This window comes from Bacillus rossius (genome assembly GCF_032445375.1).
Source record: "Bacillus rossius redtenbacheri isolate Brsri chromosome 4 unlocalized genomic scaffold, Brsri_v3 Brsri_v3_scf4_2, whole genome shotgun sequence".
Taxonomy (NCBI): Eukaryota; Metazoa; Arthropoda; class Insecta; order Phasmatodea; family Bacillidae; genus Bacillus; species Bacillus rossius.
This window is the reverse complement of record NW_026962011.1, coordinates 37,575,795-37,594,013: the sequence shown is the minus strand read 5'-3', so window position 1 is coordinate 37,594,013 and position 18,219 is coordinate 37,575,795. Positions and strand designations below refer to the sequence as shown.

The 18,219-nt window shown below is 36.8% G+C and overlaps 1 protein-coding gene across 1 annotated transcript in view; it reads right to left on the bottom strand.

The window, feature by feature from the left end:
- LOC134542211 (long-chain fatty acid transport protein 4-like) overlaps window positions 1–15,928 on the bottom strand; it is a 34,367-nt gene extending 18,439 nt beyond the window's left edge. The window contains exon 1 of the mRNA XM_063386287.1: window positions 15,645–15,928. Within this exon, the coding sequence (XP_063242357.1) occupies window positions 15,645–15,811 (167 nt within the window). The 5' untranslated portion in view covers window positions 15,812–15,928. The remainder of the gene's footprint in view (window positions 1–15,644) is intronic.
- Window positions 15,929–18,219: the final 2,291 nt, after the last annotated feature.

Here is an 18,219-nt window from a genome sequence, read left to right as displayed (position 1 = left end):
TATTTTGCCACAAGAAAGTTCGACCGACTACCACTGTAACACTGTAACGAGCGAATAGCTACAGAAAATTTTTACTTCATCCTCAACAATGTATTGGCAGTAACAGTACCTACTTATCTTCGCAACGATATTATTTCCAACGTCATTACGCTTGAAAAATGGAACCATTTAATGAAAGGTACCTACATAGATTAAAATTGCCATATATCTATTACAGACACAAATATTTACTGTGAAAATATCTGAGATCTTGTTAAGTTTTGCATTCGGAAAGCAATTCTTCTCCGGACTTGCAGACACAATTATTATTATTTCAATATCCGTTATCAGCTATGCGTAGGCTACCTATTATAAGCACGGCCACGCGTTTTGTCAGGTAAGATGCTTTTTACCACATGGCATAGCACACACTGGCATGCATAGGCTATGTACATCAAAGTAGCGCTACTTTATGGTCCGCCACTAACTGAAAACAGTTGACATTAACAAACAATATTTCTCTTTAGCTACTAAATGGTCAACATAATAATAATACAATCATGAAAGATTTAACAACATTGGCTGAAGTGCATTATTTGAACAGTTTTAAATAACTTTATTTTTATGAAAGTGCCTTTTTATAGCAGAGATTTTAATTCATACTTACTAACCATTATCTCGCATTATCAAACACAGTTTCAGCAATGTTTTGGCGAAACATTGATGGTTAAAAAGTGACTTCAAATACATCACCGCATACCCTCGCCAGTAAAAACTTCAGTGATCCTGACTCGATCAAAGAGTCCTGACTACTAGCCTAAATATTTGTAATACGAAGTAATTTTATTAAGTCTAATAAGCTGATCTTTAGATTGTATCGCACAGTATGTTTGAAACTTCACAAATCACAGGTTTCCAGTTACACTTTAAATTAAAATTCAAAACTTGAAATTAAAATAAAAACTAAAACTGGAAAAATTTAAAATGACGTCACTTGTCGAGATTAGCGATGCTTCACTCCGTGCGCCAGGAGATCCGCGAGAACCGGTTTGGAAACATGATCACGTCAAAGCCGAAACCGTATCGCATTCTACACTGGTGTAATGTCTCACTCCAAGGTTGGCGGCCTGCGTCGCAGCAAACACCATGCATCGTTAAGAGGCCATGTCAGTAAATGTTTATTTCCAATATTCTGCTCTAGAAGTTCTCTCTTTTAACAGTGAGATTTAGTGGCTTATTCAACCGAAGTAACTGTAGCCGCAGCGCCTGATAAAGCTACGAAAAATGTATCTGGTTCCTCGACAATCTGAGAGGATGACAATCTGACCGGCGGCTCACTAGTAAATTGCGGATGCAGGGATTCAGAATCAAGAAACCTCACATTTACAACTGTAGTATGAGTCGTATCTAAAAATTTTAATACTTTAAACGTATCGGAATACAATTAATTTTCAAACATGTGGTAATTATTCTTTATCTGGATGTAATAATCCGTGAAAAATAATGTTAATTGACATTAAAAAGTATACGAAATTCATCATGTAACGTTTTAAAAGAATAATAACATAAATTTATATGCTTAGACATTGCATATGCATTACACACAATCTAAATACAATCTCACTTAAGTCAGACTACCTAATTTTTTACAATGCGCCATTATACAGTTTAACATAGGTAGGAGAACCTCTTATCGACGTTGTTTCAAAGAATTTAAATTTACAAATATTGCTATTTATCATATTACGATATGTATCTTTATGAATACGAATTTACAAAAAAAAAAAAATATTGAATTGATTACATTACACTTTAACATTACACAAGACTAAAAACACTAACAAAACATAATTTTATATATTGCTGTAGCATATTAGAAGACGAAATAACTCACAAGACTATCATTAAGAGGGCTGCATTACAAATTTACTTTACAGAGGAGAAAATATCCTTTAAAGATAATTCATTACCTCATTGATTACATAATATTGCCGTTGATGTGATCGTAGATATAAAGTATTGAAAAAATATATTCCATTATGTTTATGTAAATATTTAGAAAACATTATTGCTTATAGATGCTCATTATTTAAATAATAAAGAATCTTTTACTTTTATCTACTGAACAAACAAAATACTTATAAGTTAATAAGAATAAGCTTAGTTGAGTAACATCTTCAATTTGTATTGAATTCAATGTACATATCGAAAATTATGTACAATGAATGCAACTGATTGAATTCAATAAATATTTGATCTTGTGAAACGGCCATAATGGTGATGTCGATAATTATAGATGCTCACATGCATTTTGAGAGTCCGTATAAAGCCTATTACAATTCTTTAAGTATACATTAAAATGCTTTTAAAATAGACATGTGTAATATAATTAAAACTTTTAAAGATCATCACAAAACAAATGAAAATCCTTCAACAGTAAGTTATGTTTTATAAGATTTTAACAAAACACACATACCATAAGAGAATATTAATCATGCCACATAATTCAACACAAAATACTTATTCCAATAGGCGCTACGTAAAAATAACTTCTATTTTAATGCTGATAACTTTGCATTGTTTTATATATATCATTATTTCTAACTTTTAATATTCCCTACACATTAACTGCAATTAATTATCTACAGAGTCTTAGCAAATGTTGGTCTGTTCCACATACAGTTCGTACGATATCTACGTGAAACACACACAGTTCATTATTAGTAATTTCAATTATATTTCCATGAACATAATGAAACTAGTATAGGGCCTAGGTTATTCTCTGTTAATTGAGTAATTCTGAAGTATTTTAACTGTGATTTAACATAAGTACAAAATGCCATTCTTCCAGTAAATTTACAACGAAGAAAACATGATAATATAAGTAAGTATGTAGTACCATATTTTAAACCCCTATTAAATGAATAATAACTCAATCTCTTTTCTGGACTATTAAGTAATATTTTTTATTATTGTTATTTGTAACTAAAATGACAACTAATAAATTAGTAAAATATATTATTACGTGCGATATAGTGTGACATTTTTACTTGGACGGCAAACGAATATAATAAAATGTCTATGACAATGTTAACTTTACTTATTATTATGGAAAGAAACAAAATGGGCAGATAAGCATATTCTACGCTGACATTTAAAAATGCTCAATTCAAAATGAACATTTCTTCCTGATGACAAACAAAAAAGTTGTATGGTCGCGAATAATACATTCGTATGGCGTCACATCAGCGGAATATTCCCTTGGCATAAATGTGTGAAGTCTGTGGCACTTGTGGAGAAGTAAACCTTCGCTCGAACACAAAAACAAATGAACGAACAGCTTTTTTTTTTTATGGGATGTGCAATTGGAGACCCCTGGGGTGGTTGAAGAGTGTCAGGTCGGTCGCCAGACCAGATAGTAAAAGCTCAGGGGCTGAGGATAGAAAAGGCCTATCTCCAAATTATTAAGTATAAATGTTGTCATGTGATAGTTAAAGACTTGATTACACCCAGGTTTTTAAACCCATCATGATCATGAAGACACTGATCGGAAGGTAATGTGCAATACATTTCAATGGCCTTTTCAGTTTTTGCTAAATAATTATAAATATAAGCAAAATTTCACTGTATCTAGACAAATCAAAATATTGATAATATTATTTTCATCACAGAAATAATATATGATATGATAACTAAATTTGAAAAAAGCGGTTATGTTTAATGTACTGTATACTTTCAGTAGACAAAATTTCCGGCCCCTACCTCTTATAGACTTTGAGAAAAACTGTCCTTTAAAATAACATTGATATAGATAGGAGCGCAAATTTGTGACACGGCCTCTTAAGTTGGAATCACACGATGCAAAATGCAAATCTATCGAAAATATTTTTTGTCTTTAAAATGTTATGTTTATCACTTTGTTATATTACGGGATTACGTTTAATTGAAAACATCCAAACGTATATTGTAGCTACTTAATATTTTCATAACACTGAAGTTGATTTTACTTGAAATCGATGCTGTGCTTAACACAGACACTTAAGAGGCCGTGTCACAAATTTGCGCTCCTATCTATATTAATGTTATTTTAAAAGGCAGTTTTTCTCAAAGTCTATAAGAGGTAGGGGCCGGAAATTTTGCCTACTGAAAGTATACAATACATTTAACATAACCGCTTTTTTCAAATTTATTTATCATATCATATATTATTTCTGTGATGAAAATAATATTATCAATATTTTGATTTGTCCAGATACATTGAAATTTTGCTTATATTTATAATTATTTAGCAAAAACTGAAAACGCCATTGAAATGTATTGCACATTACCTTCCGATCAGTGTCTTCATGATCATGATGGGTTTATAAACCTGGGTGTAATCAAGTCTTTAACTATTACATGACAACATTTATACTTAATAATTTGGAGATATACCTTTTCTATCCTCAGCCCCTGAGCTTTTACTATCTGGTCTGGCGACCGACCTGACACTCTTCAACCACCCCAGGGGTCTCCGATTACACATCTTATCAAAAAAAAAAAAAGCTGTTCGTTCATTTGTTTTTGTGTTCGAGCGAAGGTTTACTTCTCCATTAGTGCCACAGAATTCACACATTTATGCCAAGGGAATATTCCGCTGATGTGACGCCATACGAATGTATTATTCGCGACCATACAACTTTTTTGTTTGTCATCGGGAAAATGACGCCGCAGTTTGATTTTTTGTGGTGATATAAAATAAATTTTCTTGGAATGTTCATTTTAAATTGAGCATTTTTAAATGTCAGCGTAGAATATGCTTATCTGCCCATTTTGTTTCTTTCCATAATAATGAGTAAAGTTAACATTGTCATAGACATTTTATTATATTCGTTTGCCGTCCAAGTACAAATGTCACACTATATCGCACGTAATTATATTTTTTTACTAATTTGTTAGTTGTCATTTTATTTAAGTTATAAATAACATTAATAAAAATTATTACTTAATAGTCCAGAATAGAGATTGAGTTATTATTCATTTAATAGGGGTTTAAAATATGGTACTACATACATATTTATATTATCTTGTTGTCTTCTTTGTAACTTTAATGGAAGAATGGCATTTGGTATGTATGTTAACTCACAATGAAAATACTTCAGAAGTACTCAATTAACAGTGAACAACCTAGGGCCTATACTAATTTCATTATGTTCATGAAATATAATTGATATTACTAATAATGAACTGTATGTGTTTTGCGTAGAGATATCGTACGAACTGTATGTGGTACAGACCAACATTAGCTAAGACTCTGTAAATAAGTAATTTCAGTTAATGTGTAGAGAATATTAAAAGTTAGAAATAATGATATATATAAAACAATGCAGAGTTATCAGCATAAAAATAGAAGTTGTTTTTACGTAGCGCCTACTGGAATGTATATTTTGTGTTGAATTATGTGGTATGATTAGTATTCTCTTATTGTAAGTGTGTTTTGTTAAAATCTTATAAAACATCACTTACTGTTGAAGGATTTTCATTTTTTTTGTGATGATCTTACTTAAACAAGTTTTAATTATATTACACATGTATATTTTAAAAGCATTTTAATGTATACTTATAGAATTGTAATAGGCTTTATACGGACTCTCACGATGCATGTGAGCATCTATAATTAATAGAGACCGGAAAAATTCGCGGATTCATTCGGCGATAGGCTAGAAGTCAAATACATATACCTTTTAGATGATTTTGCTATTGGCTTACCGTTCATCTGGACGAATCTCAACCAATTATAAAACACCAACCAAAGAAGGATCGAATCACAGACAAACAAGCTGAGACGACTAACAAGTCAGCAGCAAATGAACTGCCATTATTTGCCCGAGTGTACAGGGGAATGTGCAGTCTATCCTGAAGGCCGTCGAAACCGCGAATTTTTCCGGTCCCTAATCTACATCAATATTATGGCCGTTTCACAAGATCAAATATTTATTGAATTCAATCTGTTGCATTTATTGTACATGATTTTCGATATGTACATTGAATTCAATACAAATTGAAGATGTTACTCAACTAAGCTTATTCTTATTAACTTATAAGTATTTTGTTTGTTCAGTACATAAAAGTAAAAGATTCGTTATTATTTAAATAATGAGCATCTTTAAGCAATAACGTTTTCAAAATATTTACATAAACATAATGGAATATATTTTTTAAATACTTTATATCTACGATCACATCAACGGCAGTATTATGTAATGAATGAGGTAATGAAATTTCTTGAAAGGATATTTTCTTCTCTGTAAAGTAAATTTGTAATGCAGCCCTCTTAATGTTAGTCTTGTGAGTTATTTCGTCTTCTAATATGCTACAGCAATGTATAAAATTAAGTTTTGTTAGTGTTTTAGTCTTGTGTAATGTTAAAGTGTAATGTGATAAATTCAATAATTTTTTTGTAAGTTCGTATTCATAAAGGTAGGCTACATATCGTATTAAGATAAATAGTATAATATTTGTAAATTTAAATTCTTTGAAACAACGTCGATAAGAGGTTCACCTACCTCTGTTAAACTGTATGATGGTGCATTGTAAAAAATTAGGTAGTCTGACTTAAGTGAGATTGTATTTAGATTGTGTGTGATGCATATGCAATATCTAAGCATATGCATTTATGTTATTATCCTTTTAAAACGTTACATGATGAATTTCGTATACTTTTTAATGTCAACTAACATTATTTATCACGGAATATTACATCCAGATAAAGAATAATTACCACATGTTTGAAGATTAATTGTATTCCGATACGTTTAAAGTATTAAAATTTTTAGATTCGACTCATACCATAGTTGTATAAGTGAGGTTTCTTGATTCTGAATCCCTGCATCCGCAATTTCCTAGTGAGCCGCCGGTCAGATTGTCATCCTCTCAGATTGTCGAGGAACCAGATACATTTTTCGTCGAGTAAACTCGAGCTGTCAACCTTCCCACTAATCCTGTGATAAGGGTATATATAGTAGCTTTATCACGCGCTGCGGCTACAGTTCCTTCGGTTGAAAAAGCCACTAAATCTCACTGTTAAAAGAGAGAACTTCTAGAGCAGAATATTGGAAATAAACATTTACTGACACGGCCTCTTAATTTGACTAGACCATTGCAAGTGTGTGCGTATCTGTACGTCCGTTGAGCACACTATGGAAAACTATTTAATTATTATTTTATTTGAAATTTATGTATTCCGGACACTTCTACGATATTTTGAGTTGAATTTAATTTGACTATTTCTGAACTCAAAGTTGAGAACATTTACATTTCCGTTCATCGACTTTCGTTCTATTTTCACGAAATGATGTCTACACATAAAAAAAAAAAATTAAATTCAAAAAAAAATTTATTTTTCAATTTTATGCACATGCAGGTAATACAAGCCAATAATTTGCTTGTTTAGATTTGTAGTAGCATAGTATTTATGTAGAACATTTTATTTGTAAAAATGTGTTGGTTTATTTTTTGAACCTGGACTTTAGACTGTTTTATAACTATTAATTGATCAAATCAATCATATCAATAGGTAATTTTTGATGATTTTTTGAATATTTTTCCAAATTTTTTAACAAATAATTACGAATTTTCAAGATGCCCGACAAGATGGCATATGCTACGATGGTCTGGTAAATGGCACTACTCCACTCTAGCGGGTAAAACTAAACTAATATGGCGGCAGTAATCTCTAGGAGGCAATGTGTGCACTCCGCGACACCAGCGCTCCTAGTAGCAGGTATTGAAAACCAAGATGGCAGCTCGGCCTCTAACAGGAACAGGTACTGTCATTATTCCTTCATATTAAAATAATTACACGTCCGAATATGAGTTATATATATATATATATATATATATATATATATATATATATAACTTATTTAATTCTCAGACTCGATGGTCGTGTGTTCAAAGGTGTATGTTTTCCCTACCAGATGTCCGAGCTGTCATGGTTCGAATCACGTCGCATTTAACTTATTTTGTATAAGAAAATTAATTTAATTATTTTGTCTAAACACTGGTAGGTAATGGAACATCGACCTTCCGTGCATGAGAGAGAGAGAGAGAGAGAGAGCGATGCTGGCACATTCTTAGAAACCAACTGTAGAAACAAATATGGCGGACATTACATCACCCAATATGGCGACATCCAGCAGAAAAAAATCAAAGATGGCGACCTCCAACAGAATGAAACAGAATGGCGGACGTGACATCAGAATTTAAAATGTCGGAAAAGTTCTAGAAAACAAAATGGAGGAAGGGAGGTCAACTAACAGGTTTTATCATAACTATTTACAACCTCTTCGAATAATTTCCTAAAAATTAGACATACACTTCTTTCATGTGCTGTTTTATTTTCGTTTTTAAAACCAGTAACGTGAATCTCTATTGCCGTTGCACAACACTTCGTACAAGTAATTAATTTCGTTAAGGCTCGGCCTTCATTACCGCGCCCAGAAGGGGGTGGACCTTGTGCTCCAGACGGGGAGGCCCCGACGGACGGCGTCGCTCTGGCGACCCTGTCCTCGGCGGGAGGATCGATGATCCCTGGACGCCGCCCCCATAGTTCCTCCGATGCAGCAGTCAGGGTCAGAGACACCGCGGGCTTATTGCGGTTCTGGCAGGCTCTGCCAAGCTACACCTCTACTGTAGATAACACCGTGACACGCAACGGTGCATGCTTTCCCATCATCGTAGGTGACAACTGTGTTTTTCACTTGTACTTTCTTCCTATCATAAACATAAATGGGGTTCAAATTCTTTATAAGGGGAGGGGGCAGTGGCGCATACAGGGGGGGGGGGTTAAAACCCCCTCCGAAAATGTGAAGAAAAAATCTATAATGGAAAAAGTAAAAACAATACCAGTCCCAGCAAAATAGGTACGATGGTCTATGGGCAGCGCTCAATCTATCAAACTTTGTGAGATGTTTTCACGTCAGTATTACATTTGAAGTCTGCTACCGTGAATTACTTTATTTTTTGTTTACAAATTAGTTTGTGTTATATAAAAACTAAGAATTGTTTATGCGCTACGTTTATCTCAATTTTTGCATAATTTTGGACTGTATTTCTGCAGTTTTAACTAGGCATTCATAAAAAAAAACTTCAACCCCCCCCCCCCCAAAAAAAAAATCCTGGGTGCGCCTCTGGGAGGGGGAATGTCTGATGTTGATAATAAATGAAACATGAAAGACAAAAATAATTCCGCTATATATTTAAGGAAAACCAACATGTATTTATTTTGAGACATTTTTAGTGGGATCCGTAAAATTAAACAGTTTTACTACAAAGGCTACATAAAAACCGTTAACTGAAAAATGTACATCTCACGAATACATGCTCTAAGTTTATATTGAATCAAAATATAAAACGGCCTGAATATTGTTTTAAATCATTACTTAATTACTAAAGCCATTTATATACAATATACCAATGTTATATTATGCAATAAATTTAAATCATGAGCAAAAACAAGAAATTATAAAATCATAAATGTCTGAATATTCTTACTCGTATATTGATGGTGCCATGCTTGTTTAAATCTTGAGTTTCGTCTAAAAAATCCTTAACAGTATTTAATTATTAAAATGCAGATACAAAATCTTCAGAGTAGTATGGACATGGAGACGATCCACGCTTTTTTTTATATTGCCAAAAAAAATCATGAACAGTTCCAAGGTAAAAAGCAGCTTTAAACGTAACGCTTAAAAAGGCAAACTTTCCCCAAATTCGAAAGTGATACATGGCCAGACTGGTTTCGTACAAGGCCACCATGTTCATCAAGTTTAATTAAGCGCAGTAACAATTTTTTCACCAAGTTTAATTTCGTTTGTACGAACTGTGGAACTGTAGTCGTACATAGTCGTGTCCACAAATAATTCGAGCACACGCTAGAGTTCAATTATGTTTGTTATTCCGATCGACACCGACCTCTTTGCTGACCCTTCCTCAGGTGGCAACATCTCGCTTCGTCGAACTGTTGACCTCGAGGTCAATAGGCGCGCGTCACGCTAGTCTCTCGGCTCCGCGCATGCTATTCCCGACAGTGTGGATCGAAGAAGTCAGAGTACCACTGCAGGGCAAACGTTAGTCGTATTGAAGGAGGAACAACAGAAACCCAAATGTGCCACATTGGTTTCAACGGGTTTTTATGCGGTAATTGTGTTTTTTTCTTTTTCTTTTTACATTGTTGGATTGTCTTCGTTTAAGGCAAAGATATCAGAAGAGAATGTGCAATACCCGGCCGATGCATTTACGAAAGATGTTTAGTTTTTATCTTCCCACCACATTTAAAATACACTAAACAACAAGTATTGTAGACATTACTTCATGCCCTAAGAGCATTGTATCTCGAGGAAGAACGTATTTATTCTCTGTACGTCCGCTTCGTTCAGGCTCCGCCTCACCCACCATTTTGAATTATTTGTTCATTCTGATTTTTCATTTGGAAATATTTCGGGATGATATTTGCCAGACCACAAAACGTAGATGTGTACAATATATCTACGGCCAAAATTAACAGAAATGATCATAAATTTCAGTATATATGATTAACTTTTGCGTGCGGTTACACACAGTCCTAACATTTTTTTTTTGTTCGAGGCTATTTCTCATTTTCTCATTCTATCTAAACATTTCGGCAAAGTAGTTCAGAAGGACATCCCTTCTACATAAGCTTCCGATTGTCTGTTGAGAGTATAAACAGTCCTTTGCGAAAAATGCAAGATGGAGATTTTTTCTTGGCACAAGTTCAGGTACACTTGCTCACATAAACCGGGGGGTGGAGGGGGGATGGATATATAACACATTCATTCGATGACAGTAGACAATCAGTTTTGGAGTTGAACACACTTTATACCAACTGCCTAGTAACATTACACTTTTGCGTTTTGTAAACATGTTCACTTTAAACCCGTTCACCTGAAGTAAATCGGCTTTCCGTGTAATCGCGCTCTAAGACGTTTACAAAAAAAAAACTATTTACGATGACTTGTTAGTTGGAATTAGTATGGAATTAAATTAAATTTTGTTTCTACGGTTATTTCAGGCGATCATATAAGCTGTAAAGCAAACTGCAGCAGTAGCGGATCCAGAGGGGGGGGGGGGGCTAAGGGGCTCAAGCCCCCTCCAAAAGCATCTGGGTCCACTATTGTTTTAGTGTTTGCCTTGATAAAGCCTAGCCTCAGCTGGGTCAAGCCCCTCCCAAACCAAAATCCTGGATCCGCCACTGAACTGCAGTGTCCTCCACCGACGAGCCGTAGTGGTGTGGCAGTAGGTGGGACGGAGGGAGGGGAGAAGTGTTCAGCGGCAGCCCACGTCTCTCGCGCCGAACGAGGAAGGAATACGTCAGCCTTCTGTGCCCAGCGACGCAGCACGGCACAGCCGACCGCATCGCCATTTCCTCTCAAGGCCGGGGCGCGGGGCCCTCGATGGACTCACTGCAGTTTAAACTACTAAACTGGGTGCACAATTGAAGGGAAAAAAAAAATGGTCGTGCGCATAAGATTTGACCGCCATGTTTTCGAACACACTGATTCACAATAATGCATAGGACCAGGGCCGGATTTACTGCCTGTAGGCCCCTAGGCTGAGTCTGTGGTGCGGGCCCTCTCTAAGAGGAAGGGGGATCCCCTTCCAGTGAAACCTTTGAATATAAATACTGTATAGAAGTCGCGAGTGGATAGGATTTACTCTACGTTTTTCAGAAGCGTATGATGAGCAGCTTGGGAACTTCACCGCTGCAGTGCGCTGCCGTAACGCCCTGTATCGTCTTAGTTGTTATTTACACGTTAGAGCGCAGCACTGTCGCCCGCTGTCATTCCCCGCACCCCCCATCCATCATTAACTGCAGCTCAAGGTCGTTCAACGGGAGGGGGGAAGGGGTGTTTGAAGAGTTGGCCACTTGTCCGCTAGGGACCACCACAAGTCGATGCCCTAGAGATGGTGGCGATTGCGGCGGTGAATTAACCAACTACCTCAAAACCGTATTAGAAATTTTAACCTTGGCTGGCGACTTCTATACAGTATATATATTCAAAGGTGAAACAGTGGGTGCCTCTTGCCTGGGTCTGAGTGGGTAGTTTATTTTAATTGACCTACAAAACTCATTTTTTATCAATTTTCTATTTGGAAAAAAATAGTTTATTATTAAATTAGACAATTTAACCAAACAGTATTTAGAGGTTAAGGAATTAAGTGACACCAAAACCAATGAAAATAATCGAAAATTATTTATGCAGAAGAGTTTGGTTTGGTGCAATTAATCCACACAAAACAACTGGACACTATGTCGACGCGTGTTTTAAGAATATAAGAAGATCAATTTTTTTTTCGTGTCGTGTGGTGTCCATTTGTGATGCAGGCCCATAGGCTACAGCCTAGATAGCCTGCATAGGACGGTCGTGCGTATAGTAGAGAAATGAATATATTTTATTTCTGTTACGGACGCATGGCTCAACAACCAATGAGAGTGGAGTACGAAGCCATTTTGGCGAGACTTTTTTTTTATATTTATCAATCATATCGTAGCAATGAATTGTCGAGATATTACAATGCTCAGGTTCAATTCCTGCTTTAAAAATTAATTAATGCTATTACTTATAAGTCAATAGCAAAAATTGTAAATAAATGTGTTGAGGTTAGAATGGTTAGCTAAAAATTTCATATATTCCTTATTTATTTAGATATGCTGAAAAACTCTTCTCGCAAATTGCTGGTAAGATGTCACGGGATAATGATTTGGTAGTTAATATAGTTACTTACCGTATCTCGTACAGCATTTTAGTGTTTAGGAAACCATTTTACAATTTTTTTTTTAACGACGCTTGTCAAAATATCGTTGTGTATTGCACATACCTGTCTGATGTTTTCAAACGTATGTGCAGCGCCTCAAATGTTAGGGTATCGGGATACATAGGTCAAAGTTTGTGTTTAAAAAACACAATTTATGTTAACTTTTGTATAGGTACTCATTCGTGTTTCAATGTAACAGTTGATTCTTTGAAGGCATTAGTGTATTGAATTAGATTTATGTAAATTATCATCGCAATTTTTGAAGCCAAAGATGGTTACGCATTGTGAAACAACTAGGTAAACCTGATATTCTTATCATATCTTCATCAACGAACAAAACCTTAATCTCCAATAAAAGCTTGTAAATTTTTTTTTGTCATGATCAAGACATGAGATAGGTATACAAATTGGACGATATTTTAATAACAAGTATAAAATGTTTTAAACGTGCCCTATATCCTGAACACAATGAATTCTGAAAGCAGCATAGATCATGATATCGTTGGGGACAAAATTAAAATTCTTGATGTAATGCTGTGTGATTGGTAGTGTGATCGTTTGCTTCTATGCTCCTTGGCGGACCGCTGCACTGGTCGCGTCACAGCAAGCTACAGGCGCAGTTATCGTCCATCGTTAGAGACAAGATTTTATTGTTTCAATTTCAGGTCAATTACATGTTTAAAATAGACGATTTCGGTTTGTTATTTATTTTTATGAAATCTGTTTATTAAAAAGGATAGCATATTACTGAACAAATATAATTCCATATTCCATGATACTAATTTCTCCAAAACAGTGTCATTTTGACTGATACATGATGCACGTTTTTAATATAATGATTTGTAAAAAGCATATCTAACTTTTCGGAACAAATAAAAATAAATCTGATAAGTATTTCTTGTTTGAAAAATGTTCTAAGGTCGCAATGTAAAAATGAGTAACTTATAACTGTTTCAATATTTAAAAAAAAGTAAAAATTGTCCACTTCTTTTTATTAAATTGTGTTACAAACGTCATGATAAATAAATTAATTTAAAAAAAAAATAATATTTAAAGGATTAGGTATTTGTCATTAGAGTAAAGTTTTCATTGAAAATGCTGATTCATTTCACGATTTCGGTGCTTTGTGGTTTATTAACTTGAATATTTCGGTGTTATGTTGACATAGTGTCTTGACAGGTTTTTCGGCGTTATTTCGGTTTTATCACAATTCACCACGTAATCTTGTCCCTACCAACCGTCAATCAAGGAAACTTGACTGCTGACTGCTGACTCAGCCTTTCCCAGGCCCGGAGCGAGACGGCGCACTAGCAGGTGTCAAATGTCCCGGGTTCGAACTCCGGTCTTCTCGTGGTCACTGCAGGCAAACGCGGGCTATTGTCTCTGAACGCTGGGTTGGTCCCTCGCCATGACCCCGGTCTGTGCCGTTGCGAGTTGGCGTGAGAGATGGTCTTCATCGACGAGACATAACATAAATAACGTTCTCGAACATGTCCACGACAGTGGAGTAATGCCTCCCACACGGCATTTCAGCTAATAAAACACTCTTTAGCATAGCCGATCAAACACGTGCACCAATTCACAACCTATTAGAACATCATTTCATACCTTATCGCCGTATTCACTGGTAGAAAACTCTTAACAAGGATTGAAAAGGGTTCAAATTATTTGGAAAACGTTATAGTGATATCAATCCTCAATCACGAAATGGCAGAAACACACAAAAAAAATCAGATATCTTAAACATTTGGTAGCAAGGAATTTTCTTACTGTATTTAAATGATTTATTTTTATTTAGTGGGTGTAATGTTTTAGGAATAACTTAGTGTTAATATATACAATATTAATAACGAGAACCTATGCACTAAGTTAATGTCTAATTATTCATTGATGGGAAACTACAATTTACGCAATGATGCCAACGAAATGACAATACAGTTACGTAAAATTCGCTAAGCTGATGTGTTAGTGTTACATAAGCCTCAAAAACTCGTCACCTGTTGCATTATGCAACTCGGCGTACTGAATACTACTCAAATGTGCGGATATTCACTACTTCCTAGCCGTTTCTAACGCATTGGCGTACATGAAGCATGTGGCATTTTCAATAGAGTAACATTAATTCTACATGAGCTAGAGGGTTTAAATAAATTCAACCTCGAATTTGGGGGTGACTGTAAGTTTTCCCGGTCTTTACAAGGAATCAGGGGTATACGCACGAAGAAAAACAAATATAGCCCTCCCACTATCAAAAGTAAAGAATTTGAAAGAAACCGGCAGGCAAAAAGGTCTTATCGTCCCCCCCCCCCCCCATTTCTACTAGAAATAGCTTACAAAATAACACAACTAAATTAAAACTAAATAGGTCACGGCTTCCTATTTGTTTAAAAAGAAGAAAATAGATCAGTGACTACATATGGTTTCAGCACAGACACAAAATAAATACTAGATAGTTTTGGAAAGTATTACTCCCTTCTGCGATATCGTTAGTGAAGGTTATTTTTATTCCAACTCCTAATTTTAAATTCTACCTACACACTCACGAAGGCTAAAAATAATATATATTAACATGAAAATAACGAACATAAAACGAGAGAAATAAAATGCGATATAACAACACAAACAATGTTTTTTTTTAAAAAATGGCCATAATTCCACCAGTCATCAGCATAATAAATTAAACGAATTCAAAACACATGTACACAGTTTACAGCTCCCAAGCCGGGGCGTTTAGTACGTTTTACCACGCGACGCTACAGGTAGTTGCCGTTACGTAACAACAAAAAGGAAGGAAAGCGCAGCACGTGTCAGGATGAGCTGTGGCAGGGCTCAGGGCGGAGGTGACTCACCTCAAGTCCCTAGGCAGCGTGGCCAGCCCCACGTAGACACGGGGCCAGCACCTGGCGAGGGCGAAGCCCGACGCGGCGAGGAGTGCCAGCTGGCAGGGCGAGACCCCGGCAGCCACGGCGGAGACGACCCCCGCCAACAGCAACAGCACACCGCCTCGCTTCTGCATCGCGGCTGGCACGGGGCCCGCCCACGCACACACACTAGCTGCTCACGCAACTACAGTACCGCCGGTTGAAGCGACACTAGTAACTCACTGACCTCGGAGCAGGCGGCGCCCACTCTCTCCTCCTCCTCCTCCCTAAATCCCCCCCGCCCGAAACGGCGCATGCGCAGTCGGACGAGAGCAGCTGGTCGCTGGTCCCACGCCGTTTTATTTATCCAGAATTCTCCCGAAGTGGCGTCGCTGTTGCTTATCCCAAGCAACTTTTCCGTGCAAGATGACGCGTGTGTCTGTTGATAAGAGACCAATTTACTGACCCCCGTGTAAGACGTCCGAATAATCTGCGTTGCTGTAATGAAAGTGAATAGTGGGTTGGGTTAGGTTATGTCTAGTACGTCTTTATTTTCTTTCCGGTGGGGAAGGTTCTCACACGTATAGTTGAACGTAACTAAAATCAAAGCTTTAAAATCAAGCTAATATATTTCCTCCCCTCCCCCCCCCCAAATGTTTTTGTTATTTCGACCTCGAAGTTACACGAGCGGCGAATTTCTTAACTGCGCACGTAACAAAACCGGAAACCAATGAGACTGAACTTCACGGTTACGATATATTTGATTTTAATAAAAAAAAAATGTATTCGGGAACAAAACAATGTCCTGATTTACATACATAATAAAAATAAATATAACAGATATGCTTGTCAGCTTAAATTCTGTTCATCATTAAACACGAGAAAAAAAAGTTGTTTCAAGGTAGGCTAAGGCTACCAAAAATACATACAACAGCTTACAAACGCTTTTCGAACAACCTGGGATGTAAAATATGGACTGATTTACTGTAATTTCACTTGTCTCGTTCAAAGAATAATATAAAAGTCCTAAGTCCTTCTTACTATATAGTCAGTTCAATTAAAGGCAATGTATGTATGAATGTATGTATGAATATGTATGTATGTTTTCACATACATACACACACACACACACACACACACACACACACATATATATATATATATATATATATATATATATATATATATATATAGAGAGAGAGAGAGTTACGAGTGGAGAAAACGTATTCGTAAGGATAGCCCAATTAAATTTTGTACAGTTTTATTTGCTACTAATGTATACAGCAGTACTATTTAAATCACCACAGTGAATGTATGTTCACATACCACTACATATCTGCCAAGTCCAAAGTTTACACTCCTCACTGGAGCCAGGCTCAACAGTGTTTCGCCCCTTACCGCGCGCATGACCACACGCAGTCTCGCGCCACTAGGTCACACGCATATTCAAGTCGCTCCGCGCCTGCGCCGCTCGTAAAAGAGGATCTCTCGCCTTCTTCGCTGAACTCCACTCCACTCAACTGTGCTGCAGGGGCCGGCGTCACCGCTTTTTCTACCAGTTGGCTGTCTTTCTGGAGTGGAGTGGAGTGGATTGGTTGCGACGTGTCGCGTCATCCCGGGCCGACCCGGCGCCCGAAGCATCCAGAACTGTGGCATGAATATACCACGTCAATCCAAGCGGCGGCCTCTGAAAGCTCGCAGAGTTCCCAAGCCACTAAGGGATAGATGATAGCGCGGGGGCAGGGGTCCACGAGGTCGGGCCTCCCTAATCCTCAAAGGTATGCGCTCATGACGTCAGTGGTCGTGCAGGGCCGCCAGGTGAGACTACCGCTGGTAGGTCCTCCCAGGCACCTTGCATGCGTCGCAGCCCTGCTTTCTAGTGCGCTCGTACCAATATATAGTTTTAATGGTTGTATTAATTATGGGCGCAACAACTAAATTTCCAAAGGGGGGGGGGGGGCAATATATCTTATTATAAAGAATCATCGATCCCCCCTATTGAAGCGGGGGGTCCGGGGGTCCTCCCCCGGGAAAATTTGTATTTAAAGGTGGATTATGGTGCTATTTAAGCAGTTTTGTTATCTAAAAATTGATTACACAGCACTTTCTTTGCCCCCGTTTGCCCCCACTTCAAGGTTTCAGAAGGAGGGGGGGGGGGGGGCAAAATACCCTTGCACCCCCCCTGTTGTTGCGCCCCTGGGTAGTCAACCTAATAAGTTAGGTACCTATTTAATTATATATTCATAGTAATTTTTTGTTTCAAGTCATGTACCAACTATAACTGCAAAGAGCGGAATTTGGCTGTGAATAAATAAATAAATGATAGAATGCCAGATGTTCATGTAGGTACCTATGTACTTTTAACTTTTTTCCTGTACATATTATCATTTTGCCTTACTAACCCTTGATTTGGTGAATCCCTTTAAATACCTCGCCATCTTAAATTGTGTTATATCACATTTACTGTTGTCGTCGTCCGTCCGAAGGCCATAAAGCCCGGCCTCCACCCGCCAGTATTAAACCCCGCTAACGGAACGCATCCCTAGCCCAGGTCACGTGAGTC